The sequence below is a fragment of the Apteryx mantelli genome, chromosome 21 (assembly GCF_036417845.1).
Source record: "Apteryx mantelli isolate bAptMan1 chromosome 21, bAptMan1.hap1, whole genome shotgun sequence".
NCBI classification, from domain to species: domain Eukaryota; kingdom Metazoa; phylum Chordata; class Aves; order Apterygiformes; family Apterygidae; genus Apteryx; species Apteryx mantelli.
The window spans coordinates 5,861,117-5,887,888 of record NC_089998.1 but is presented as its reverse complement, the minus strand read 5'-3'; the positions used below and the strand labels follow the sequence as shown (position 1 = coordinate 5,887,888).

Genomic DNA, 26,772 nt, shown 5'->3' with positions numbered 1-26,772 from the left:
CCCGAAGCAGCGCTCCGAGCGCACACAGCCGGGCCCGGCCGAGGGAACCCAGCCCTCTGCCCCGGTGTTACCAAAAGGCGATTTCGGTGACACCGGGGGTTTCCCTCCAAGGCCTTCATGGGCCCCGCGGGCCGGAGCATGGTGGCTGATGGGCTGATGGTGGGCACAGCGTGGCGGGTGGCATCCAGTGGCTTCGTGGGACCCGGTGGCTTCACTATCCCCCTGCCCGCCTGCTCCGTTGGGGAAGGGTCGACGTTGGGGAAGGGTCGACCCCCAGGGACGGGTTTGCAGCCGCCCTTCGAAGCCGGCTCCCGCCGCCTCGTCGGCTTGGGAGGGGGAAATCTCTCCCTCACGGCCCTGGAGGCCGCTCCGGGGCGCGCGGCGCCGCGGCGCTGCTCCTTCCTCGCCTTCGTCCCCTGCGCTCCTCTCCCTCCTCCTCCTCCTCCCCCCCTCCATCTTAGGCCGGCGGCGGCGGCGCCCGCGGGGCCCTGCAGGCGGCGCTGTGGTGCGGGCGGCGGCGCGGCTGCCTTCCGCGCGGGGATTGACAGGCCGGGCCGCGGGAGGGGGGCGGGAGGAGGAGGTGGAGGAGGAGGAGGAGGAGGAGGAGGAGGGAGCGGCAGCGGCAGCGAGAACCCGTATCGCCCCGCATCCCGCCGCCGCCGCCGCGCAATCCGCCGCCATCCGCCGCGCCCCGCGCCCATCGCCTCCGCGCACCCGGCTCCCCAGGCTCTCCGGGCTCCCCGCCACCACCACAGGTGGGTATTGGGGGCCGGCGGCGACGGCCGCCGCGGATATTTGGGGCGGTGAGTGGGGCCGGGGGGGGGGAGGAGGAGGACGAGGAAGAAGGGAAGGGAGAGGGAAGGGGAGGGAGAGGGAAGGTGGGACGAGGCAGCCCTAAAATGGAGCCGGAGCCAGCGACTGCGGCACCCCGCGCCCCGCCGGGGGGGAGGCGGCGGCGGCCCCGCGGCGAGGCGGGTCCCCCGCGCCGGGGCTGTGGGGCCTGGCGCTGGGGGCAGGCGCCCGAGCGGGGAGGGGGGCGGCGGCGGCCCCCTGTTTAGGGCTGTTTTTACCGCCTGCGTTTATTGTGTCCCCCCCTCCCCGGTGATGGGGGCAGATGTGGGGCCTGCTGCTCCCCCCCCCCCCCCAGGCCCCAGTGAGGGCCCGCAGGGCTGGCTGGGGGGGGGGGGTGTCCTGCCGCCAGGCCGGGGGAGGCCTGTTGTGTGGTGTGTTGTGTGTGTGTGTGCGTGTGTGTGTGTGTGGCGGCCCCCCGCCCTCGGGCCGGAGTGCGACACGGCCCCCGCGGAGCATCCCGCGGGCGGGCGGGCGGCGGGGACCCCCCGGGGGCGCTGCTGGCCGCAGCCCGCCGCAGAGCCGCGTTGTTTTTTTCCTCCGCGGCCCCTTCGCGGGTGACACAAAGATATTTCTGTCGCGCTGCGTGTGCGCGCGTCTCGGCAAAACAAGGGGGACGGCGGCCAGCGGGCTCGCTCGGCTTCTTGTCGCGCCGGAGCCTGCAGAAGGGTTGCTGAGGCCGAAGGCTGAAATGCGGGTTGGTGCGCGGGGCGGGGGAGGGGGAGGTTGCGGTGCGGCTCCCGAGCGTGGGGAAACGCGGAGGTAGCCCCTGTATTTGGGGGGGCTTTGGTAGGTAGCTCGGGAAAGGTCTTCCTGTTTTTAGGAAGGAGTTTTGCGTCCCTGGGCTGGTGGGAGGGAGATGTGCAGGAAACTAGGAGAATCCTAACGCGGGTCCTGGGACGCACGTCCTGTGCATCTGTTTGACTTGGTGGATAGTTTGTGTCCTAGGGTTGGTTCTGAACTTCTAGGGTTTTCCTTAAGGTGACTACGAGCAAACCCCCCCCCCCACCCCCAATCGAAGCTGGCCTGCCAGGTTTCGATGAGCTGGGAGTTCTGGGTTTCATCAGGGAAGTTTTTGTTTTTTTCTCTCTAAGCATAGAAAGAGTGAGGAGGGGACCCAAAATTCTGGAGGAGGTAGCCATCACTTATTTTGAATATCAACCCATCAAATATTTACATATTAATCTTACTGGTATTCACGACGATAATACACGATAAACATAAATGTTGAGGACCCTAGTTATTTTGTCTCTTTCTAGGAACAGGTATTAAGTAAAAGCATGATGCAGAGCCGACATCATCTGCTGTAGTTTGCTTCAAGGGAAGGCATCCCTCCCCTTCCGGGTTGGACTCGAGGTTCGTGGTGGAAGTTGGTTTGTTTTAGACCTCCTCTTGCAGTTGCATGCAGGGACCCAGAGGAATGGGTCCTCTCGTGCTGGGTGCTGTATAAACAACTGGCTCCTGCCCTGGAGAGCCCAAGTCTGGAGAATCAGCTCCGGACAGATGGATTTGTCAGATATAAACTGGCAAGAATGTTAGTTTTAGACCTGCCATTTCCGTGCCTTTTGCACTTTTAAACATAGTTGGCATTGGGGTAGTTTAGCGGTGTCCTAAAAGCCAGGTGCTCTGGAACCAGGAACTGTGAAATAAAATCACCTGGAAGAGGCTGAGGGAGGTTGAGATGATTTTCTGAGGGTGAGATTTGGAGAGAGAACAGAAGGTGGTAGTTGCAGGATGATTTCTGTTTCAAAAGTTGAAACATCTACCTGTATATTTCACTTTAAATAAAATATTGTAAATGGACCTCAGTTCTGTTAGGAGCTCATCTGGGATCTCAGAGATCCTTGTGGATTCGTGGGTGATGGTGTTTCTTTCAGGATAGTGGCCTACAAGGTTTTTCATTCTAGTTGACTGACTCTATTTTGGGGGTATGATAAACAAGACCTTTTCTTTATGACCTCTGTGAAATGATCTAGTACTTTCTTTTTACAGTTTAAACTGTCAGATTAAAAATTGTACTAATTGTTAGACAAATCATAAGTATTGCTTGAGATTGCTGTTCTTTTTTTATTTATGGTTTCACGAAAACAGTCCGAGTACATCTGCTGTTAGCTGTATTTTGGTTTTGTGCTAAATTTGGTATGGACATTGAATGTAAGTTGCTTGATTTCTTTTTTTTATTTGTAGTCACTTTCACTGGTCCATTTTTCTGCACTGCTCAAATAGATTAGATGTCACATATTTTAGGACATTTTCAAAAAATATATTCACTGATATTAAAATAAATTTCTATATGGATTGGACAGGCAGCTTTCCTTTTTTTAAATAAAAGTAATAGTAAAGCCCTGCATTTTATACATGTTTCTGAAGTCTTCATTATATAGTATCTGTAACATTTTGCATGGAACTCTTATTTTTTGATTGTGAGAGCTATTTTTAGGGAAGGAATTTACCTTATTTTTCTAAATTTGGAAGGTTTTTATTTGCCATTAAGTCCTACAGTGCATTTTTTGATAAACTGGGTATCTTTGTTGTTGTTGTTCCCATGAGACCAAAAAACGAAACTCTGCCAACCTGTCTGAAGCAGGAAAAATAAATAAATAGACTACGCAAATACTGAAAAGATGATGCAGGAGCTAAAAAGGCTTTAGTTTTAATAAATATAAGTAATGTTCATAAAGAGTTTTATTAAAATGATTTACCTTTATAGTGATATTTTAATAAAGCCTTTTATTAAAGCTTTCTCTAAAACCTAACTACAAAGGCTAATTTCCTTGAACAACATCCTTTTAAAAGTAGGGGGTGGCATTAAAGTCCGTACTTGTCTTGTGCCTGACACAGAGTGCCTCGATATTTAGCTGAGCAATGGTATAAAAACAAACAATCCTCAGTCATCTTGTGTGTGGCACCGCTGCTTTTGCCTAACTCCCAATTCCTGTACTGCATCCTCATCCTGCAGGCCATCCCATATGAAATATAGCTGGTGAAAATCAGAACCATGGTTTTGGCATGTCTTGTAGAGCCTCTAGTATGCCTGTGATGGACAACGCAGTACCTGTTAGATTATCCATTCGAGAATTACCTACCTCTTTAGGGTTCAGAAGTATTAGTTGCTCAAGGCCTCTGTTGTACTTACCTGGGTAATTGAAAGTGTTAAAGGGCAAGCTGGGCTAACTTTCTTAAGTGCTGCTGCACTGAAAATAATAATTGTCTTATTTTTCTTTTATGATAGTACTCTCGAAAGAGATGTTACAGCAGGATTTCTACTTGCAAGCGTGTGCTTTCTTGCTGCTGTATGAATAGAAAGGGTGTGAACAGGAGGAACTTCTCGAATACAGGATAGTAACATTAATGGGGATGGAAAGGGAGGGGTAGTTGTACAGATTGGGCTTCTTCCTATGGTCATCCCTTCTCCTCTTTACTGGATTCTCCATTTATTCAGCAGCTTGGCAATGAACATGTTGCTTCAGTATCAGTCCTTGTTCTTCCACTAATCGTGCCTTTTAAATGGATTTTGCTTTTCATGTGGCACTGACTCATTCTCTTAATAGGTTGATAATTTCACAGCTCCCTGTCGCTAGTTTGTTGTTTGGAACAGAAGAAATACAAACGTGAGTCTGTCAGGCCTTGTCACACAACGAGGCGAAGGCACCAAACAGGTGAAGGTTGGGGAGTGCAGCTTTTCCCTTCCAAAGAACAGCTGTTTGTCCAGTTCTTGAAATTAGGTGACTTTGCTATGAAAGCCACGGTAGTGTACTCCTGGAAAGGTCCTCCTAAAGGATGTTGCGCAGATATGTGCGGAAACAGTCTTGTATGGTTAAAGAGATGGGAGGGGTTTTCCCCACAGAAGGAAAAAATGATGCTAAAGCAAAAGATTGTATTATAATGTTATGCCTCACTGAAATGTAACTTGGGCTTATTTTTAGGAGGGACCGTTAGTAACTTATGCTAGTATTCAGGATGTTCTCTGTGCGCGGGCTTCCTGTGCAGCGGTAACTGAGAAATGGGAGCTTATGAGCTGCATTTTTTGGAGCAAAGCTGTTAGGTGCATAGCTGTAAGTCCTAATTTTTGTTTTGTCTTGTTTTGTTTTGTTTTTTTGTCTTAGGCTGTGTTTTTTGGTTTTGCCTGGGAGCTGTGTGACCATAGCTGAAGTGGGCTGGAGACTGTTCTGGTAGCAGTGGGTTATTTTGTATTTACCTGTGGCATTGGTCGCGTGTGAAACTGCTTGACTAGCCATGCTCTGGAGTCTGTAAGGACAGAAGGAGGTACAGACATGTTGAAAGGTGTACGTGCAGTTCTGCAGGGGGTCGTTGTATTTACAGCCAAAATACAGTGTGTGGTTCTGAACACTTAAATTGTCAGGAAAGTTCTGGTAAACTGGAAGGGGCGAGAGAGTGCACTGCTATATCTAAGATATTACAGGCATTAATTTGTGGAGGCCTGATGAAAATGATTGTGCTTTGAATGAAAAGGAAGAGGTAGAGGCCTGATATCGGAAATGTGCAAATGTGAAAGAGGGGAAGGTGGGCTAGGCATAAGTGGGAGGAAATACAAGAATGTCGGGAAGAAAGTGAGGACTTGTCCACATCCTGTGGTGCCATTAGCAAGAGAACTACTCTGTTGCACTGTAGTACTTCGAAGGTACAGGGGCCTTAATTAGCTGTCGGGAGCATCCTTAACAACCTTAGAATTTCAGATGAGTGGCACTTATAAGGAATAAACTACACAGTATTTGCAGAGTTAGCACCCTGTTGGAAGAGATTCGATGGAGGAACTCTTCCTGGGTAGCTGCTGAGACATTTTGAACAGGAGTTGTGATGGTGCTGCAAGGAATGAATAGAGATAGGTTTAAAGAGCCTGCACTGGTGCTGTGCCTCCCACATGTGATTCTTGTGTGTGGGAATATAGGGATTTTTTTGGAAGAGTGCTGCTGTGGAGTAGGTTCTCCAGTTGTTCCTACCTGTATGTGGGTTGGGAGCCAGCAGAAAGCCTTGAGTGCTCTTGTTCAGAGTTTGCAGTGGGCTGTGAAGCAGGCAGGGGAGTGGGGACATGCTCAAGAAATGTATTTTTGTGGCTGAAATTGCACGAAGTGTGCTTTTATCTTTTTCTTAAATAACTGGAGAATCAAGCTTCCACCTAGTGATTGAAACGTTACAGCCTATCGTTTAGGAGTAGATTCACGAGACTTGAGCATTATTACAACATCGGTGTTCTGCATCTGAGCAAAAAGCTGCCTTCAGTGATGCCTGTGATTCTGTTGCAGTAAAAGTGGTGTGTGGGGTCATTCATCTAGGAGATGTTTACAGTGTTCCCCATCCTGGCATACATATCTGCTTCTGGAGAATTCCCCTGGACCAGGGCTTCATACTGCCCTCGGCCTTACAATATTAGGGAGCCAGTGTGATTCAGGGGGTGGTTCCTGCCCCAAAAAGTGAGAGATGAAGGGTCTGTTTCTTGCTTTGCCATTCAACAGAGCTGCATAATTCTCTGTGGTGTCATTTTCCTATCTGGAAAATAGGAGTAGTGGTACTTACACACCTTGTCAGAGTTATGCATTGAAAATATTTGTGTAAACTAAAGTACTCATGTCTGCAAAACATTTTCACTTCCGGTCTGACTCTGCATAGTCCAAATGTCCTGTGCATAGTAAAAAACTGCTTTTTTGGAGAGTAAGCAGCTCAGAAGACCTCTCCTTCCTGCAGAGTATTGAACCACATGGTTTATAACATGTTGCTATTTCTTACCTTTTTGTACGTGTGTCCTTTTCCCATCAAATGCTCCGTTTAGTGTCCTCAGCATTCTTTTTTAGTGCAGATGGCTCCTGTGAATGGGCTTCATGTAAGAGGGGTTGCTGTGAAATGCTGCATTGCCCTGGTATTGTTAAAATTGGGGAAGCTCTAGGAATACTTATTTGGAAATTTCAGTATCTGCAATGTATGTGAACTGCAGCCTTGTCTGAACTGCTTGTAATCTTATTAATAGTTTGAAACAACCACATCAGTCTTGATGGCTGTAGGAAATTGAAGAAATCTGATAGAGAAAGCTCTATTCATCTCTGGCCAGGGCAGCTTTGTACCCCACAGTATGCGTATTGGTACTGGCCTGTCTCACTTAAAAGGTGCCTGCCAGAGGAGCTACCATCACTGCCTTGGGGAGGAGATTTTACATTAGGATCAACAGAACTTGAGAAATCTGCTCAGCAGGACTCTACAGGAACCTCTCCCTTGTGTGTGCGGTGGTGGGATTGGCCTTTACTGCCTGCAGATTAATAGCGCTGGGTTTTGTCTCTAGTCCTCTCTTTGTGAAAATAACCTTCTGTGCATAACCTGAGCGGGAGCCAAGGCCATGAAGTCAGCAGGCAGCCTGAGAGTGTGGAGAGGTGTTATACCAAAGCCCAGATCTGGTGGAGAGGGGCTCATGGCACAGGGTGAAATTACCCCCTCCCAATGTGATTCTTCTGGAAACTGCAGAGAAAACAGTGCTGCTTACTCAACAGCAGATTGTATTTGAGTGGAAGGAGCTGTATGGGGGGTGGGGGGGAATCAACCCTAAAGACTGCCACGTCTGCTCTGGTTTCATCTGTTGGAGATGTGACATCGCTGACTTTTTCTCCTGTTTGCCGTAAAGCCTGTGTTCCCTCTTGAGAGGCGGAATAGGTTCCGAAGCTTTGGACCAGTTGGAGGGTTTGTGGAATGATGAGTTTGTGATTTCAGTAGAAGAATCTGTGGTCTGTCTTCAGTATGCCTGCGTCCTCCAGCATCAGTCAGGTAGCTGGATTGCAGTCCTTTGGCTGGTCCCTTGCCCTGTTTGTGTAGGGCTCTCCAAGGTGAGCTACTCCTAGCTACTTAGAGGCTTTCATTTGGGTGCTGGAGCTCGCAGCGTAGGTATTTCACCCAGCTTGCTCTTGCTGCATCCTGCCTGGGTTATATGGGTAATCTCACTGTGATGATTTTTAAAAGTCTGTGTGATGGGAATGTGAGGCCTCCATTTGGTGTCCTTCTCTGTATCTTTGACTGGAAGAGGTTGTTCTAGACATGGCCGAATTGCTGCTGCAATGCATTCTCTCCTGTTTGACTCCTCTTTATAACTTTGCTCCTTTGTGATTTTACCCAAGAGCTGCATTTTCTTTGAGGGTCTCGGTACTGCAGATTTGGGTGGCTATTATGTACAGAACTGAGAGAGAAGTCCAGGACATGTCAGGGGGGAGGGAGAGGACAGAAACCTGAGCTCTGGGATCTCTGTTACTGCTTAGGATATTACTTGAGCAGTGTTTTTCTGCCTCGGTTATCCAGCCTGTAAAATAGGACTGATAGCACCCCGTTACCCATCAGCAGATCCTCCTAACCACTTGCTGCTGTTGGTGCTCAGATACCTAAATGCTCAGTTTACCTTACAGTTTAACTGAATCTTACCAGGAGCTTTCTTAACAGGTTTTGCCAACAGAGCATCATGCCAGGGATTTCTTTCTATTTGGATTTAAAATGTCTGCTCATGAACAGCCTTGTTGCTTTGGTGTTGAGGGAACTGGATATTGTATCTCTGAGTATTCTCCCTGAGCATTCAGCTCTCAGAGGAACCTGAGCAGGGCAGAGTGGAAGACAGAAACACCTTAGGTGCTGTAGTTAGTGTGCTTCAGCTCTGGGTGTTGTCTGTGGAGGAGCCAGATCATAAGTACAACTCTAAGGGTAAAGATTTGTATTTGAATATGAGCACTCCTTTGTGCATGAGGCAGCTTGCAGAGCACTAGGTCACTTCTGTTTCCTCTTGTACTAGAAGGGTTGGGTGGTGGATTTGTTGAAGCCACAAGTGGTTCTTACTTGACTTAGCTGCTCTGTCCTATATGGTTTTGCCTCTGAAATGTGAAACATTTGTGTCTCGCTGAAAAGAAACGCCTACAGGAAGTTGCTGCTTCTGAGCCTGGTGAGGTTTATAGGTGCATCAGAGTCAGTTTGTGCTGGGTCTGATCTTATTTAACACCTTGCCTGGACAAGAGAGCAAAGAGTGTAATACTGATAGTCAGTGCTTGCAGATTGCTCCATGTAAGATACTTTTCCCACCTCCCTGCAGTAATTGATTCCTGATTCTGAGGGGTGTGAAAGCCCTGCAGTGCAGCCTCCTTAATGAGAGATCCATTATTCCTTCTTGATAATCCAGTGCTAAAGGGCCTGTTCCATCCTTACATAATGATGGGGCGGGTGGGTAGAAAACTGCCACCAGTTTCTCTGGATGACTGATGCTGATGGACACTGCTTCCAAGGAAAGAATTAACCACACACCTTAGGTTTTCTGCTGCTTTTTGAAAAGGAGGGGGAGTTGCATGAACGCAAGAACTCATAAGCACTTCGTGGGCTGAGAAACAGCTTTCCTGCTGGATTTTTTTTTTTCCTCTGTGCTGTAGTCTTGTGTCCAGAGGATGGACTATTTCTTATCTTTGTCCTCAATTACTGGAGGCCAGGGCTCCTCTTCAGGGTGGGGCATTGGCTGTCCAGCCCTTACAGAAGCCACCACAGAACTTGTTAATGTTTCCATATAAATACAGTCAAACTCTTCTCCAGACTTCAGTCTGCATTATTTGTTTTACAATAAGCTACAAATCCACCCAATCTGGCTGCTTTTCTCAGCTCCCCGCCCTCCCAGCACTGGGAAAGCTGTTTAGCAGAGAGGCAAGGTGTCTGTAGTTTAGAGGCCAAACCTGAGCTATGGAGATTTGTTCGCCCTAAAATTGTCCAGTGGTTTGGTAACAGTTGTGATTCCTGACCTGTTGGTACATTTATATGTGGGACAGCAGGTGAGGTTGCTGCAGACAGAGTGAAGAAAATAAGGTCAGGTCTTCTTATGTGACAACAGGGGGTGAAGAGGGCATGGCCTGTTTTATCACTGCCTGCACAGCTCCACATTGCACCGACTAGAAGAATCCATCTGCCCTTTTTGTGGTCCTGCTGCATGGCTCAAAGACGGGGTGGGCCAGCACAAGGAGTGGCCTGACGATGGGGCTGGCCAGCTGACAAGTCTCCTGGCGGACAGCTTTCAACAGCATTACTCAGCTAGCAGCAGACCTCTGCAATAAATCTTGGGAGATGTGAGCCCGGTCTCCCACTCCCTGTTTTTACAAGGAGAGAAGATTCATGGGAGATGCAGAGTGAAGCTGGGATTGTGCAAAGCGGAAGAATGAGTACTGCCAAATATACCTGTTCAAATAATCAAGGAGTGGCCTTGCAAATGAAGCAGGAGCCACCTTTGCTAAGGGGTGTCCGTCTTTTCCCTGCACACTCTGGACTGCTGACTTGTCTCTCCAGTCTGGCAGGATTTGGTGCCACATCCGGGATCTTCAGGTGTACCAACAAATTTTAGCAGCTCCCCATCGCACTGAAAACAACGCAACTGAACGTCAACAACTGGCTTCTTGTGGCCTAGTCCCTTGCCATAGCCTTGGACTTCCTTACAGCTCTTCTGCATTGATCCTACTGACTCTGTACTTGGACACTGATATTTTCCTGTCGGTCACCTCTTTACTAACTTCTTGCAGTCTCTCCTAGGAATCAGGCTTTATTCGATGCCTTCCCAGCTAGGCTGATGATCCCTGCTGCCTGGCCCAAACAGGGCTCCTACAGGATATAAGTGTATCTGGCCCCAAGCCCCTAGGGCAGCTGGTCACACTGTGTCACCAAAGCTGTCCTCAGGGCAGCCTGCGATATCTCACACCACTGAGGCAGATGGTAACCATTTCACAAATGGGTGATTCGTGGTGGGATTTGTTCCAGGAGAAGTGATGGAGTCTCCCTGTTGACAGATAAACGTTTAGCTATGAGAAGTTTTAACAAAAAGTGAGAGTGTGTGTATTTAAAGAAGAGTGAATGCCACTAATCTTTTGTAAAACTATACCTGTTTTTTAAAAAGCTTCACATGACCAATAACATTAGAAGCCATAATAGATTTCAGTTTAGGATCAGTTTCAAACTCTTTTTTTACTTCTCTTCTGGAAATACAGTTCAGTTTATGCAACCTGTGAATTTTTGAACAATGTGAATAAAACTTCAGGTCAAAAATCTACCTGCTTATGGAGAAAAACCTTTTGAATATTAATCTCTGTTCTGTTGCTTTGTTTTGTGTTTGTGGCTGCTGCTGTAAAATGAGCAAGGAGTAGAGGTTTGCAGCAGAGTCGGTAGTGGTTTTGGGTCCTTTAGCTGAGTGACTGCTCAGTGATGTGCGAGTGCTGAAATGATTCCTTCTAGTGTGTGTGTTACCTTTCATAAATCTGTTTGCCCTGCTCAATTAAGGCTGGCTAACTGCCAGGTATTCAAGCTCCATTGAGGTCTTGTGAATAAAACACCAGCAGTCCAGCCTCCTTCATACATAGATTTACAAAGAGCTTTGTAGACAATCCCGTTTGTCAGGAGTCTCTCTCTTTGACTGTGTTTTCAGCTCAAGGGTTTCCAGTTGTTACCAGTGCCAGTAACTCAAGCTTTTCACATGGCCTTTTGCAGGACAGGCTCCCCATGCTTGGTGAATCCCTGCTGTACTTGCATGCTCTGGCATTTAAAGGTCCGCTTTTGCTCTCTGGATTAGAGCATACCCCTTTTAAAGGGAGTTAGGCAGGATCAATAACAGCACATCAAATCCAAGGCAATATGATGAGGGTAAAAAGATTCCTGCTTAGCAGAGCTCTTAGCCCAGGAAGTGATTCTGGTGCGGCTATTTGCACTCTGGGGCCTCTAATTTAACTAGTCACATTGCAGCATTTTCTGATTCTTCTGTGACACTCTGTATTCTGCGCTCCAGTACTGTCACTGGATGTTACAGGATGTTGCTGGTCCTGATAATGGAAATTCAGCTAAGCTGCCTACTAAAAGTGATAGCAAACATTCTCCCAAAGACCTTTATAAGCCCAGAGAGAAACCTTGGAGAAATGATAGTGAGAATGATCATGACTTCCCTGTAACGAGGGATAACCCCTTTCTTTAGGGGCAGCTAGCAGACATGGGGAATCTGCGCAGAGGCTTTGGCAAGGCTGTCCGACTTGCAGATGTCAGCGTGGTCAGGTGCCTTCTAGTTCTAGCACTCCTAATAATAAGCATGCAGATGGCTGTTCAGTTCTTAATGAACTTGACTTTATCAGACATGGCTTCACTCTGCAAGACTGGAAGGCCTTTAAGATCCCTGCCTGAATTCCCTGTCTGGCTGTGTGATGGGAAAATAGGCCAGTGGCATAATAGCCTTTGGAGGTGTAGCTCTGTGTAGCCTTTCTGAAGTGCTGTGCTGTGGGTGTCCTGGATGCTGAGTGATCCCCTTAGCTGATACACCCATGGGCTGTGGCTCCGCTCTGCTGCTGACTGGTGTTGGGAGGGACAGGCAGCAAGGTCCTGCACGTGGGGTGGCTCTGACCGGGCCCAGTGCTGCTGCTGGCTCTTTGCACAGTGACCTTATTTAAATAATAATGCCTCACCTCCCCGAGGACTTATTTTCCCCTTTGGAGCAGACTTGTTTTCCCCTTTGGACCGCGCGGGTGGTGATATCTAACACACAAACAAAGATGTGTTTCAGATTCTCAGCTTCAAAGCACTGAAGGAGTTCAAAGTACACTGTGAATTTCACTTGTCCGAGCAGCAGTGGTGGCTGTCCCAGGAAGTTTGACAAGGGGCTTTTTCTCAGCATGTCCCCAACTCCTCTGCTCTGGAGTGACTGTTTATTCCATCCTCATCCTTTAAACGATATGAGATGTAATCAAGAGGCAGCTAAGACCCAGTTACATAACTGGTTGTCAGGGTTTCTCTTTGGCAGCATTACTCTGCTTGCTGTTTGCTTACTGACTTTCAGGAACTTGGGACTTTTCTGTTAACCAGCCAACTCTTGAACTTGATGTGACATTTCACCTTTTGTGACGCCTAATTTTTGTCTGCTGTTTCACATTTTCTGAAAGTCGAAATGGGTTTTCTTGCTTGGGATTGTGTAGGGTTGTTACAGGATTAGCATGGTCTGGACGGGCCCTGAGCAGGCTCCCACTGTAGCCTCTTGTTTAATATACCTGTAAAAACGGTGGCCACGCTCTTGCCAGCACTGCTTAGGGCTGGTTTGCAGCATCCTCTGCTATTCCGCTCCGGTCCAGGGCTCCCCACAGCTCTGCAAGTTCAAACAGGTCGTTGTTCTCAATCCAGCATCCCCTTTCCTGCCAAGTCAGTGCTAATCAGTGTTCTTCTCCCTTTCTCTTTTATGTCTGTCCTACTAATAAAATACAGTGGAAAAGGGGAACTAAGGGAGGAGCTAATTGTTTTCTTTGGCAAAAGGTGACCATTTGAGCAAAGACTGAACCAGGCTGGAGCCAGAGATCTGTTTGCCACTCTGCAGGAAAAGGGGTCTAGAGACTGCTGGTCAGCCCTGTGGCCTCAGCAAGCCTTCGTGCTACAGCCCCGTGTGTCAGTCTGGCTAGGATGGCTGTGGGGCTTCTTGTGGAGCCGGGTGTTTTTCCTGAGCATCCTGTGGCTGCTATTGCTGAGTGGCAGAAAATATTTTTCTCCCTCTCTTCCCCCACCCCACTGCTTGCTGCCTAGCGCACTGATTCCAGAGCTGCTTGCTCCTGCCAGTTGTGATTTAAATCCTGCAATGCAGGACATTCAGTCCATGGTGCCAGGTTTATTGGTCATAAACTTGCCCCCGGCAGCTGCTTTTAGATAGGCTGTACTTGGCCAGTTGCAGGTGGCAGCACATTCTCAAGCTGGCTGTATCCAACGTGTTTGTGGTCTGTGCTTATTTTGTGTATAATGGTGATGGCCCAATCCTCTTACCTGGAAATCATGTTTGATAAGGCATTACTGGTGGAAGTTGTAGCCTCTGGTCAGAGACAGTCTCCTTCAGAAAGAGTGATGAGGGACTTCTGACTGCATTTGAAACACGCTCTCAGCTGAATGAGGTTCGGAAAGGGTGAAAGGTGGAAGGTCTGATATATATAGCCTCCCGTTATGCCAACACAGGGAGTTGTACCCGTAAGATAAGACCTTAGCAGATGGTATAATAAAACTGCCAGCAGTTTTAGGCCTGAAGTGGAGATTTTACAACAAGAAATCTATATTATTATGCATTAAAAAGCTAGATTAAACCTTTGGGTTAGAGAAAACTTAAAACAGCGAATTAATCTTTAAAAAATGAAAGAAAAGATATCTATTGAAAGTAAGCAAGGTTTATTTTCTGTTTGAGGTAAACATTTCCCTTCAGTGTTCATTCTCCCCATGTTTTAGCTTTGTCCTAGTCCCTGAGAGCCAAAAAGAAAGCAGAGAGACTGCCTGTCTGAGTGAAGGTGTTAATCATAGTTCGTTGTCCGGGCAGGGATCAGAGTGGAAAAATTAACAAACTACATCCATTGTGAGAAGTACCTTTAGAGCTAAAACTGGTGTTTGAAGGTGCCAACAACAGAGATGAAGTGTAATCTTTTTTATGAAGTGCTTTCAGGCCCCACAGAATAACTGCTGAACCCTGAGGTTCAAGAATCTGAACCTGCTTCATTTGAACCTTTTTTATAGACTCCTTGACTCTCTTTCATGGCTAGCAGATTGGGAAAGGGAATTTGAAGAAACAAGTGCTTCAGTTACCTTCAGGTGATTCTTTCAAAGCATTAACTGCTGGTACGAGTCATTACCGTAGTCAGTGTGGAACCATAATCCTAAACCTAACAAACCCAGCTACCAGTACTTCAGTGACAAATCTGATGATAAATTCCAGTGTTGCAAAGAAATGGTCCTTTCTCTTTCATTTACATTTAGGGATACTTGTGCCTACCTGCTTTGTGTTAACCTTAGTCTTTTAAAGCAAGGGCTATGTTGACCATCCTCTTCTGTATTCTCATATTTAAAGGAGTTCACCTCTTTCAGCACTGGAGTGGTAGAAAGAAATGATGCCATCAGAAGTGTGTTCCTGCAGTTAATTTCATTTAGTGTCTGAATCTCAAATCCCACAAGGTTTAGCTAAAGAGGAGGGGGTTAAAACCTTGTAACTTAGCATGTCTGCTCTCTAAATCTGTCTGCAGTTCTAACAATTGTGCATCTCTTTTACTCTCCACTTATTCAAAGCTAAATAATCTGATGGCATTTCCCTGGTTCTCTTTCATTAAAAGGCAGATCGGGAGCGGCGCAGAGAAATTTCCTTACTAGATGACATTTCATCGCAATGTCCGATCGTTTGGGGCAAATAACCAAGGGAAAGGATGGGAAAAGCAAGTACTCGACTCTCAGCCTGTTTGATAAGTATAAAGGAAAGTCAATAGAAGCTATCAGAACTACAGGTAAGGAATGTCTGGGGAAAGCTCCTTTGGGGTTCTTCTAAGACTGTTGTCGCAGAGCTAGTTTGGGTTGTTGGCCCTGTGGGTAGCATGTCCGGTGGGAAGCAGCTGAGTTGCAGAGCTGTGTGTTACTGGTGCTGCATCCAGCCCTGTATGACATTAGGACTTGAAGGGAAGTGTCCGTGCTTCTTTGTGCTGCTGAGCTGCTGTTATTGTCGAAACATGGAAGAATTTTGGCAAAGCACTGGGGAACGGTTGGCCCTATGGTTTAGCCTGTGTCCTTGCTGCCAAGCGGGCCAGCTGCAGACTTGAATGAAAGTCTCCTTAGGGCCATAGGCTATACCAAGCCTGGGCAGTTAAGCTGACTGTGAAGTACCTTAAGTGTTAGTCAGACCTTGTGTGTAGGTGAGAGTCAAGGACTGGAAACCTCTGGGGGAGAGCCTGGGTTAGTCTGCAGTAGAGACATTCCCAGAAGCAGATGATGGGATTAGAAAATGAAAAGAGATTGTCTGGACTGGCTCTGGATTGGTATGGGAGTAGAAGACAGAAGAAAATACCAGCTTAGTGAATGTGATCTGGTGGCTCAAGATGGAGGGCCTAGAATTCAGGACTCCTGGGTTATGTTTCCAGTCCATCTCCCAGCATGTGAGTTTGGATTGCCACGTTCCCCAGCTGTGAAAGGGAGATGGTGATTCTACTTTGTAAAATGGAAGAGAAGTATCTGCACAGGTAGTTAAAGACTCTGGGTATTTTCAGTTAGGGAGAATTTTTGCCTCTGTGTCCTTGGCCCAAATCTCCCTCCCCACTGTTGTGGGAGGCTGCCTGTCAGCTGGCTGCTGCAAGAGAGACGGCTGCTTTGCAGTTGTCCTGCAAGTAACGATCTATATGTCGACTCTGTGTCATGAGTAGCAGTAGTGGCACTGCTTATTGTACAGTTCTGTTGGGATTGTATCCAGCCACGGTATGCTGATTGAGGTTACTTAGCCAGCAGGATCTAGCCCTCTGTGACTTGCCTTGTTCGTTTCTCTCTAGTTATTCCTAGACATGGCTTACAGAGTCTTGGGAAAGTTGCTGCTGCCCGGCGCATGCCACCTCCTGCAAACTTGCCTAGCTTGAAGTCTGAGAACAAAGGAAACGACCCCAACATCATTATAGTACCCAAGGACGGTACAGGATGGGCAAACAAGCAGGATCAGCCAGACCAAAAGAGGTAGGCAGAGCTGCTCTTTGAGTTTTGTCAGGAAAGCAACAGCAGTTGTGTACTGCTGGGCTACGTCTTGGACCTTACAGGGATCAATTGTTCTCTCTTGTCCGAGCGAGTGCTGAGCTAATGTGTTAGCCGGATCTTTTAGCAAATGCTATATTGCCAGAGTTGTTTGTCTCTCGTCTTGCCTCCCTTCCCCTTTGATCTCACCTCTGCTGTCTCTTTCTAGTTCCAGTGTGACGGCTGCACAGCTGCAGGAGTCGCTGCCGCAGCAGGGTTTGCAGAAATCTGTCTCCAATTTACAGAAGCCGACACAGTCAATCAGTCAGGAGGTAGGTGCAAGCAGTCTCCGTGACTGCCACCCTGTTTCCCCTGTGCCCAGGCAGCCTGAGGGTTTCCTTTAATTGTCAGTATTGCCCTGTGCAAGTAAGAATTGGCAGATTATAATTCACAGAACAGCTCCTGTATAATCAATTCTTTTTGCAATAGAGTGTCTTGACTCCAAGTCACTATGCCCCAGGAATGCTGTACTGCAGTTAGAGCATAAATCTGTGCACGTTTCCTCTGTACCTTTCAGGCCTATGGGGAAAGTGTAGCTTCAATCTAGAAAGAATGGCTGGAATGCGGGATGGCTGGTTAGCACTTGTAAACTATTTTATTTTGGGTCTAATTCAAGTGTCGCTTGGTGACAACAGATCCGGCTCTTGCTCCCAGCCAAAGGCCTGATGAGACTTGATAAGAAGAGATCTGGTCATGTGGGAGAAGTAGCCAGTGTCAGGACCTGAAAAAACTACTGGCAAGTAAGAAAGCTTCCCCAGAGAGTGCAGGGACCTGGCCCCTGTGTGCTGCTGACTTCACACTTTTAACTAAAAAATTCCCTTGAGATTCAGGGAAATCAGGACAGGAGTTATCTTCTGAAGAGAAGAGTGTTTCATGCATGAGAAAGTAGGGTAGCTTCAAGCTGAGTGTAGTATGGAAGAAATCTAGAAGATTGAGAGGGACCATTTGGGAAAATGTGGCAGAACAAAGGGAAGGCTTTATTAAAGGGAGGAAAGCAAGAGAAATGGTTTGAGGAAGTAGTTGGTGAAGGTGGTGAGAGGAGGAGAGATCAGAGGCAGGGCAGAGAAGAGGAGGATTTCCCATGTAGCATATATATTGCACTGGAGTGGGGAGCAGTTGGCTTCAGTCTCAGCAGGAAGCTGGGGAGACCTGTGGTATCCAGTGACATCTGGGTGACCTAGCGGTCTGAAGCCTAGTAGATACCATCCAGGAAATGAGGAACAGTCATGAAAGTTCACTGATCTATGGGTTGTTGGGGGGGTTTTTTTGCTGTTTTGTTTTGTTTTCAGAGTACAAATTCAGTGCCAGGTGGACCAAAGTCATGGGCACAGCTGAATGGAAAGCCAGCAGGACAAGAAGGTGGTGAGTATGATAAACAGAAATGGAGCTGGGTATGTGCCTGGTTCTCCTAGACAGGCATGAGAGGGGGTGGACTCCATTTCTCCTGGCCTCCCTGTCTCGACTGGTGCAGAATGGGACGTGGCTGTCTTGGTTACAGTGCGGTGAGGCATAAAGAATACTGAGCCTTTTTTGCATCTGTGTAGTGTGTTGGCTGGAGGAATGCAACAGCTTCAGTTTAAGTCTGTCAGTGCAAGACGCAGGTTGAACAGAATGTGCCCCATCACCCCAAACCGGAATGGTTCATGCACTTGGCTTGGGAGCAGCAGGGAAGCAGGGAGTTCTGGGAGCTGAAGGCTTTGAAGGAGAAGGGAAATGTTTGTCGCCTCATAAGCAGCTTCCCTCAGCCTTCAACAGTGTGTAAAGAGGTGCTGAAAACAGAGTGGAGGAGGGGAGGGACTGGTTTAGGAGAAGAGAAGGAAGGAGATGGGAGCACATGAGAGAGACTGGAGATGTGGCCGCTTCCATGGCTAGTGGCATGGGGAGCTTAACTTAATGAGGTGGTCAAAAGTGAGGCTGTAACAATAATATCCAGGGAGGCTTTACACAGCATCCTTGGGCCAAGGGTGTTACAATGTCAGTGGGTGGAAATGGCATTGAAGATGCTGCAGAATCCACTTGTTTACACCTTGGCTGAGGCCTTAAGTCTTACTGACTCACTGTGTTGCTAATGGCTTCTGCTTGACAGAGGATCCTGGAGCAATGTTAACATAAATTGGGGTTTTTAGTTGTCTTTGGGTGCATCCGTTTCTACACAGGGGGTAGTTTCTAGCTGCAGTGAGTTCTGTCATTTAAACTGCAGTGAGAGTAACAGCTCAGTTCCACTGTCCTAATGCGAACAGACCTGGAACCACTAGGTCATTAAGTGAAACTGTAGAGAGATTTCAAAGAACTGAGACAGCTGCAGAATGCAGAAATGCAGGGGACAAGCTTATCCTAAATTAAATGAGTTCCTTAATGAGAGGATGTTTCTCAAAGGCTAAATGTCAAAGCAGAAACTTGTGATCGCCTGAAGCTGGTGGCCAGTGCAAAGAGTCTCTCTCACTTGGTTAATTGATACTTTTTTGAGACTTGCTATATGGGCCTCCTGTACAGTCAGTTTCAAATCTGATCCTCTAACAGTGTTAAAAATTTTCTGAAAACTCATTCTAGGTCACACTCTTATCAATATAGAGGTCTCAACCCAAGAAAAGAGTTGCGTATGTGGCTAAGAGCAGCTTAATTAGAAGGTAATTGAATCATAGAAGCATCTGAAATCTGACTGAGAGGGCTACTTAGGCCCTGCCATGCTCACACCTCTTCTACAGTGGCATTGAACAATTGCTTTTCCTTTCAGGCTGGTAGAACAGTTTCTAGTGTTATTGACAAAGGCAAAAGTCTTCTGCTTTTTGTTCATTTAGGTGTCATTTCTGTTAAAACATCTATGGAGGGAATATCCTGAAGTCGTGTGATCTAGTAAATTAGCTATGAGCTGCTCCGTGCCTGTTTCCTGCATATAAGGAACGTTTTGAGGAAAAAAAGATGCACCACATTTTTTTCAGTGTGATGAAGCCTAGGGTTGTGGAGTGCAAGTTGTTAGTGCCTGCACATTAACAATCATTCTATTGTGCAGCATTATCTTAAGGGGAAAAGATAACTTTTTTTTTATCTGTGAGGGATGGGGGGGAAAGTCTTCCCTGGAAGACACTTGAATGCCATTGATATTCTCATTGCCATTCTAGTTCAACAGAGTAATGCAGGAGAATTCAGAACTGTGGCATATTAAATATCTGAGCTGTGCAGTGTGTGAGAACTGTCCTTCTTAGTTTTCTCATCTGTCCAAGATATTTGTAGATGTTATAGACAGGATGTTATGGAGATGTTATCTTCAAGTTCCCGAAAATGAAAATTACTAAAGAAGCCAGTTCTTCTTGACTCTTCAAGGCAAGAATGGGTAAAAATAGATGAAATTATTTTTTTTTGTCAGATCTTCAGTAATCGCTGATATTTGTAACGTGATAATTCTGAAATGTTCCTTTTAAAAGGAGCGTTAGACAAGTAACACCAAAAAGCAGTTTTTAAAGCAAGCATTTGTGTTTTAATGTTGAGCGGTGCAATAGTGCTAGCAATTTCCTTTTATTCAACATTATCTTGCTGATAGATCTGGGAGAATTATTGCTATATTCTGTTTTCCAGTCACTGCGAGATCTTTTTAACAAACAAAAAGCTGTCATTCTAGGGTGGCTGATGACTCAGCAAGACAATCGCTAAAGACAAGAAATGAACCTGGCCAGATCTGGCCAGGGATCTGTACCTTAAAAATGCTGAAGGCAGTGAGGATAGTGGGGTGTAGTATATAGCACTCAATGCTTATCTGTGGTCTTTCACGGAGTATATTCCCAGAAATCTTAACAACAGAATCCCCCAGTGGAGTGAGATCTGAGCAAAAAGAGCCTGAATAGAAATGTCAAACACTTGATAGCAGGATATCATTTATAAAGTGATCTTATAGAATTTGTATCCTTGCTTCAGTCTGAATTTCATACTGTACAGAAATAATTGGAAGCTGAGAAAGTTCATTCTGTGACTTTGTTGAACATGAGAATTTAAATGAAGATCCTCAGCTAAGAGTGTGGGAGTATTTGGTGAGGACATGTGTTGTCGTGTTGGTGACAGTGTCTTGGAATGTTTCGCCGTGAGCTGATACGATAGTAATTCAGGTTTGAATATGCTGGAGGCCCAGATTTTCAGGAAGCACGTTTCCAGGCTGATCTCACGATGGAATTGAAACAGTGGAAAGATCTTCTCCAAGCCCCACACTTATTTCTTTGACAGGTTCAAGGGCCTCAAGCCGACTGTTATCCTTCTCTCCCGAGGAATTTCCGACGCTGAAAGCAGCTGGCGAGCAGGACAAGGTTGGCAAAGAAAAGGGCGCCTTAGATCCGTCGTATGGGCCAGGACCAAGCCTCCGCCCCCAGAGTAAGTGAATGATTGCATCTTTGGTCCTTACCTCAGCTCATAACCCTTTATAAATCATGTTTTGGGCAGGGGGAAGGGCTAGCCAGTCTGCAGTAGTGTCAAGATATTTCATCCCCACATTTACATTCTCTCTTTTTATGAGCCTTTGTGTCCTGAGTTGCTTAGCAAATGACTGCAGATTCTTACGTACCACTGGTGTTTACTGCCTGAGTTCTGTAGTCCAGACAGCTAAATATGGACTGCCGTCTACTGTATTGTTTCATTAAAAAAATGTTGCGTGCAGGAGGGGAGAGGGTTTAGTGTTTTGCGAGTTAATCTGGTGATGCTGGAAAGCAGGCCCTTCCCCCGGGGAAGGGGAGGGGCACAAAGGAAAGGGGTGAGTGGTGTGAGGTGGCTTCTAGTTGAGTGTTTGTGCGTGGTTTAGATTACCCTTAATTCTGCAGGGTGAGTACTGTGGAGATGGGTCGCAGAGTTGTTGTCGGTTGGAATTTCGGCCTGTCGACAAGTAGGGATGCCACCGGTGCGGTAATTGCTTAGTAACAGCTGATGCTGCTAGTCTCTTGGGAAAGAAAATGCATTTGGAAGTTTTCCTTGGTCCCTGATGTATTTCCATATTCTCAGTTTAATTAGGGCCTGACCAAAGTCATTTGAACTTGGAGATTTTCTGGCTAAGTGACCGTCTGCATTAGCAAATGCTAACATATGTACTACCTCCTTTCCAGATGTCACCAGTTGGAGGGAGGGCGGTGGGAGGAATATAACCTCTGCCACATCTCTGACCGCCTCCCCTGCTGAGCTGGGCAGCAAGACCTCTAGCACTGGAGACGGAGCCCCCTCCTCAGTGAATGCCAGCGATTTGAAGGAGCCGTCTCTCCGCCCAGCTCAGCCTATCCGTAAAGGGGCTTCGCAGTTCATGGGAAACGTGTACCAACCACCTACATACCATGACATGCTACCTGCTTTTGTAAGTTGCCCTGTCCCCACAACTGTGTAATGTCCTTGCTTGTAATGTGAGCGTGAGTTGAGAAAGTCGGCTGAGATAGGCGATTTCCAGATTCTTCCCTCAGTTATTTCCCAAGACTAGCTCAGGGATCCTTTCCTTGATCTGTTTTTAGTTTCCCCTGTTGCGCTTTACCCTTTCTTACTCGAATTATGCAACACTAATATGCTCCAAGGAGAAATGAAATAGCCATGGCCTTGCTCAGCCCGAGGGAAAGTTGCTGGTTTCCCTCTAGAGCTGGAGAGGGTAACCATTAGCATATGGTCTGTTAGCCAGGCAGACGTGAAATGTTCGCCTTACCTTTGCGCGACCACAACTACTGTGGCTATGTTGTAACCTAATCTGGTTATGTCTTTCTATGGCGAAGAGAAAAAAACAGGCTATTCTGCTCTGCTGTGTTCCAGATGTGTCCACAACAGCCATCTGAGACCCCTGCATCGCTGGACCGCGGGTCTTTCCCTGTTCCTCAGCTTCGGCTTGAGCCCCGGGTCCCTTTTAGACAATACCAGATGAATGAGCAGGATGGGTAAGACTGCTGTGACTGTCCCTCTTGAGAGGCAGGTTCAGGGTGAGACATAAGCTTTACACTGTGTAAGAACCTGGGCAAAGGATCCAGTCCTGTGGGTGAAGCTATAGACCAGCCACAGAGGAGGCCTGGTTTCAGCCAAAGGATCAGCGCTTTGCACCTACTACTGCAGCATCTGAAATGTTGCAGGACTGTAAGCATTGTGTGTCTGAAGAGCAGGCAGATGCGAGGGGGAGTTGTGTATGATCCTAGACTGTAATGATAGCAGCTCTGATCTGTAAGCCCCCAAAAGTGGGTACCAGGTAGATGGGAGAGGAGCTTTGCTGGATGGGGCAGATACTTGGAGACCATGTATATAAACACATGGTAGAAAAGGACTGATTCATTGTTGAACTCAGCTCTGTGTTGCTTTTTTTTTTAAATTTATTGTTACTTGCTGTTTCTAAACATTTCTTTTTGTCTCCTTGTAGAAAAGAGAACAGGCTTGGTCTGTCTCGCCCAACGCGTCCAGTTCGGCAGCTAGGAGAGAGAGCACCCCGACCCACCATTATCAACGCAGAGAACCTGAAGGGGCTGGATGAACTTGACACTGACGCGGATGACGGATGGGCAGGTAAAGTACCTCCACCTCTAACTGCAGGCAGCAGCAACAGCTTAGGAAGTGAAGGGCAGTTGTTCCTCCCTGCAGCCCAAAATAGTCAAGATATGCTGGTGGGTCTGTTCCCCTGTCCAAAAAAGGAGGAGGGGAGTTGTCTGTGCAGTTGTGAAGTTGCTGTTGGTGTAAATGATGACACAATGGATCCTTCTGATCCTTCCACCACGCTGTACTCAAGGAACTGGATCTGAAGATTCCTAAAAGCTGAAAACACCAATCAGCAGGAAGATAGCAGTATGGCTGCTGGGAAGGAGTTAGTCACACCTTCTCAGTCATGGCATTCAGAATCCAGGTATATGTGGTCTTGCTTGCTGGCTGTCTCCTCTCATTTGCAGCCTCCAATCCCAGATTTTTTGCTACTCCTCTTTTGGGATCAGCCTAGCTGGTCAGCAGTGTGGGTCCCCACCATCCACATCATTTCCAGTACCTGAGCTGGTGCTGTGCTGGGCATTCAGTTTTCCAAATAGTGTCTACTTTAGTGCCGGAGGAGGCAGGCGGCTTGTCAGGATAAGGCAGGGCCTGTTTTTTTCCGCTCTATATCCTTTCTCTAATCCTGCCATTCAGGCATTCATGATGAAGTGGATTACTCTGAGAAGCTGAAGTTTAGTGAAGATGAAGAAGAAGAAGAAGCTCTTAAAGATGGACGACAGAAGTGGTAAGAAATGGCTGTATTCTCACCAACAGTTGTTTTAATAAATGTAAAATTTACTAGGATCTTTTAAAGTTTTATTCTAAATGTTGAGGCTTGACCGCTCTGACTCATAGTGTGACGTTATTGATTCCACCTGCACTCTTTTGAGTGGGTTTCTGTGATGTGCATTGATCTTGGAGCTGGGTGCCAGGGTTTTTTCCTGCTTTCCTCTCTGGATCTCACTTTATCCTTCTGTACAATGGCCTTGCTAATCCTTAAGCACCTTGGGAGGAAAAAGCCCATGACTTGGGTTGGTATTTTTTATTTTGGATCCTGTTTCTGTTACAGTCAGTTGCCTTTGCCACTTGATGAATAAAGCTGCAAATGCTTGTTGAGGCAAGTTGCAAACATAAAGCAAAGCTGTTTATATGGCAGGAACAGCTGGGATCCCAGAAGGCAGCGACAGTTGTCCCTGAGCTCTGCAGACAGTACAGATGTCAAACACACCTTGGAGGAAGGAAAGAACTGGGGCGACTCAGTTGGCTTGTCCCGGCCAGTCCGGAAGGTGCAGGAATCACAGCAGCCTCCAAGGAAGCTGAATGGCTGGAGCTCTGCATCTGAATACCAGGTAGGTTGAACTCATGTGGGTGGGCTCGTTCTGCTGGGCTGCTGGAGGTGACACATCACTGTCCTTAAGAGCCTGGGCTGTTATTTCACCGAGAATGGGCTAATGATGAATTACTCAATTGTTGTTTATATCCAGCTGGAGAGAAATCCACCTGCACAGCACTCCCACTTGAGAGAGGGAATTGAAGCCAGTCCAGAACAGTGGGGTTGTCAAAGAGTTAGCAAAAGGAGATCTTCAACCAAATAGAAATAACTCCCCACTGAAAGGAGGGCTTGTGTGCATGAGGATGGAGGGGAAGAAGGCAGGAGGGGATTTTCTTAGCAGAGCAAAGCTTAAGATGCAGGAGTTGTTTGGATCATGCTTACTGGGTAACGTTTCTCCTTTGGCAGAAGCCCACGCTGGGAAGCATTCTCAGACAGCAGTCCCTTGAAGATAAAGATGAAAAGGTGCCACTAAGACAGAAGTTTGTGCACTCTGAGATTTCGGAGGCTGTTGAACGAGCCAGGAGGCGACGAGAGGAAGAAGAGCGGCGAGCCAGGGAGGAGCGTCTGGCAGCCTGCGCTGCGAAGCTGAAGCAACTTGATCAGAAATGCAAACTGGCTCAGAAGAGTGGAGAGACCCAGAAACATACAGAGAATGAAGATCTGAGGCCCCCAAGCACAGAGAAGAATACTGTGCAAGAGAATGGCCATGTTTTCCGTAGAGGTACAGAAACAGTGCTCACCTCATCTTGTAAAAGCTGCTTTCTTATTGGTGTGATGATCTCTTAGAGCTGTGGTGGAGTTGCTGGGAGGGAGCAGCTGGAGGGTGCTTGAGTTGCATTTGAGAGATTAGCTCCTTCCCGTTTTCTACAGGGTGTTTTGGATTGGTGATGAAGGTTAGCGGTGGTTTGTTTTCCCCTGCCCCCTCCCCCCATATCCTGTTAAAACAAGTGCAAACTTCTGTGGCTTCCTTATCCGCGTTCAAGCGGCTGTGCTTGTGGAGATGTTGTTGGAACTGGCCTCTTGATCTTCTTGGGGTTGGATGGTGCTATTAAGAAAGTGCTCCTGCTCACAGTGCAATAAATCCATTATCATTAAGTGCTGGCATATTTAAGGAGTCACAGGGGGAAGCGGACTTTTTCCCCCAGTGCTTAAGCAGAAGGTTGATAGCAGAGGGGAATTGGAATTTACCACGAAAACAAAGATGAAAAGCTTTTTAGAACTGTCAAGGCAATTCCAGGAGATTGTTACAGTCATATATAGCACCTCACACACAGAGTTCAGCTGTGTAACGCAGTCAGGACATGCTCACAGTCTTGTGTGATCAGTGCTGTGGTGGTGCGCACACAAGCACTGTAATGAGCAGAGCTCATCAAGGTTTATTTTCTTCTCTCCAGCAACCCCAGAGTTTCACGCACAGGATGTTTCTGTCGGTTACCTGGAAGAAGAGACTCCTGCCCCAGCAACAGCAGCAGCTCAAAGCAGCAGTGAGGAGGAGCTTAGAGAAGCTCCCTCCCCAGCACAGGAATTCAACAAATACCAGAAGTCTCTTCCCCCCCGATTCCAGAGGCAGCAGCAGCAACAGCAGCAGGTAAGAAGTGTGACATTCCCTCCCTTCTTCCCTCGGACCCTCACCAAACAGTCACATTTGCCCAGCTCCCAACACAATCAGCACCAACTAACCAGCCTTCTTCGGGCTGGGAGGTAACAAATGGGAGTTTCTCCCCTCCCAGCCTTTTTCAGTACTGTTGAGCACAGATGAGCTCCTATGCTGGAGCTGCTGTGCTTAGGGCTTTCTGGGGCTGAGGAGAGATGTGGGCAGGCCAGGTTTGCTGCTTGCCTGGTAGAAAAGTAGAAGATGTTGGAAATGTTGACTGGTCTGGCATGCTTATCTCTGTGTCTGCTGACAACGTGACATCCTCTTAGGACTATGTGATTTGTAGCAGAGCTCTGGTTTGCAAACAAATGTGTATGTAGGGGGAGCTGGGGACGTTCCCCTTCCCACATCCAAAGTCAGAAGTGCAGCAGTGGGTACCTTGTTACTTACAGTAGGCCTGATCCAGCAGTGTCTTAACACCCTTGGCTGGCAGTGACCCTGGTGAACATCTGTGCCTACTCCCCTGTGCAGTATGGGAGCTGCTGCTCTTTGGCACTTGCAGTAGCAGGGTGTTGAATATAGAGGCAAAGGGAAAGGAGACTGCTGGGCTGAAACCCTTCTGGGATCAACTGCTTCCATATGGCTTTGCACTTGCTGTGTTCTAACCCTGTTAGCATGGGCAGCCGTTCGCCTGCCAAGGGCAAACTGTGCTTAGGTTGGCAGGTGGTTGGACTCTTGCTGCTGAGCTGAACATGAGGCGTGTGAAGTGGCACACTTCTTACCTACCTCCTTTGTAGAGAGGTGGTTCTTCACATCTGCTCTCATCTTCTACACAACCCTTTTTTCTGTGAGGCTCTTTCAAAGCATTATTCTCTTTGCACTTTAAATATGTGTTTAGCCTTTAGGTGTTTCGTTTCTGTTTCACTGCAAACTCTCCTTTGGGGAGAGACCAGCCTGGACTGTTTTGTACATCTTATATTTCATCCAGCTTTATAATCCTTTATATGTTGTTGTACAT

At 47.3% G+C, this 26,772-nt stretch overlaps 1 protein-coding gene across 7 annotated transcripts in view; it reads left to right on the top strand.

Moving 5' to 3' along the window:
* The first annotated feature begins 633 nt into the window (after positions 1-633).
* The window catches only part of PRRC2B (proline rich coiled-coil 2B), a 48,785-nt gene continuing 22,646 nt past the window's right edge, over positions 634-26,772 (top strand). For 6 of the 7 annotated variants that reach the window (XR_010886155.1, XM_067309252.1, XM_067309250.1 and 3 more), the window contains exons 1-13: positions 634-755; positions 14,952-15,119; positions 16,149-16,326; positions 16,550-16,652; positions 17,670-17,742; positions 20,593-20,736; positions 21,459-21,700; positions 22,141-22,262; positions 22,733-22,875; positions 23,482-23,572; positions 23,984-24,176; positions 24,566-24,881; positions 25,555-25,748. Coding sequence is in view for 6 of the 7 variants with exons in the window: in XM_067309252.1 (XP_067165353.1) it covers positions 15,005-15,119; positions 16,149-16,326; positions 16,550-16,652; positions 17,670-17,742; positions 20,593-20,736; positions 21,459-21,700; positions 22,141-22,262; positions 22,733-22,875; positions 23,482-23,572; positions 23,984-24,176; positions 24,566-24,881; positions 25,555-25,748 (1,914 nt within the window). In the remaining variant the exon portion in view is untranslated. The remainder of the gene's footprint in view (positions 756-14,951; positions 15,120-16,148; positions 16,327-16,549; positions 16,653-17,669; positions 17,743-20,592; positions 20,737-21,458; positions 21,701-22,140; positions 22,263-22,732; positions 22,876-23,481; positions 23,573-23,983; positions 24,177-24,565; positions 24,882-25,554; positions 25,749-26,772) is intronic. The other variant, XM_067309248.1, reaches the window with a different exon arrangement.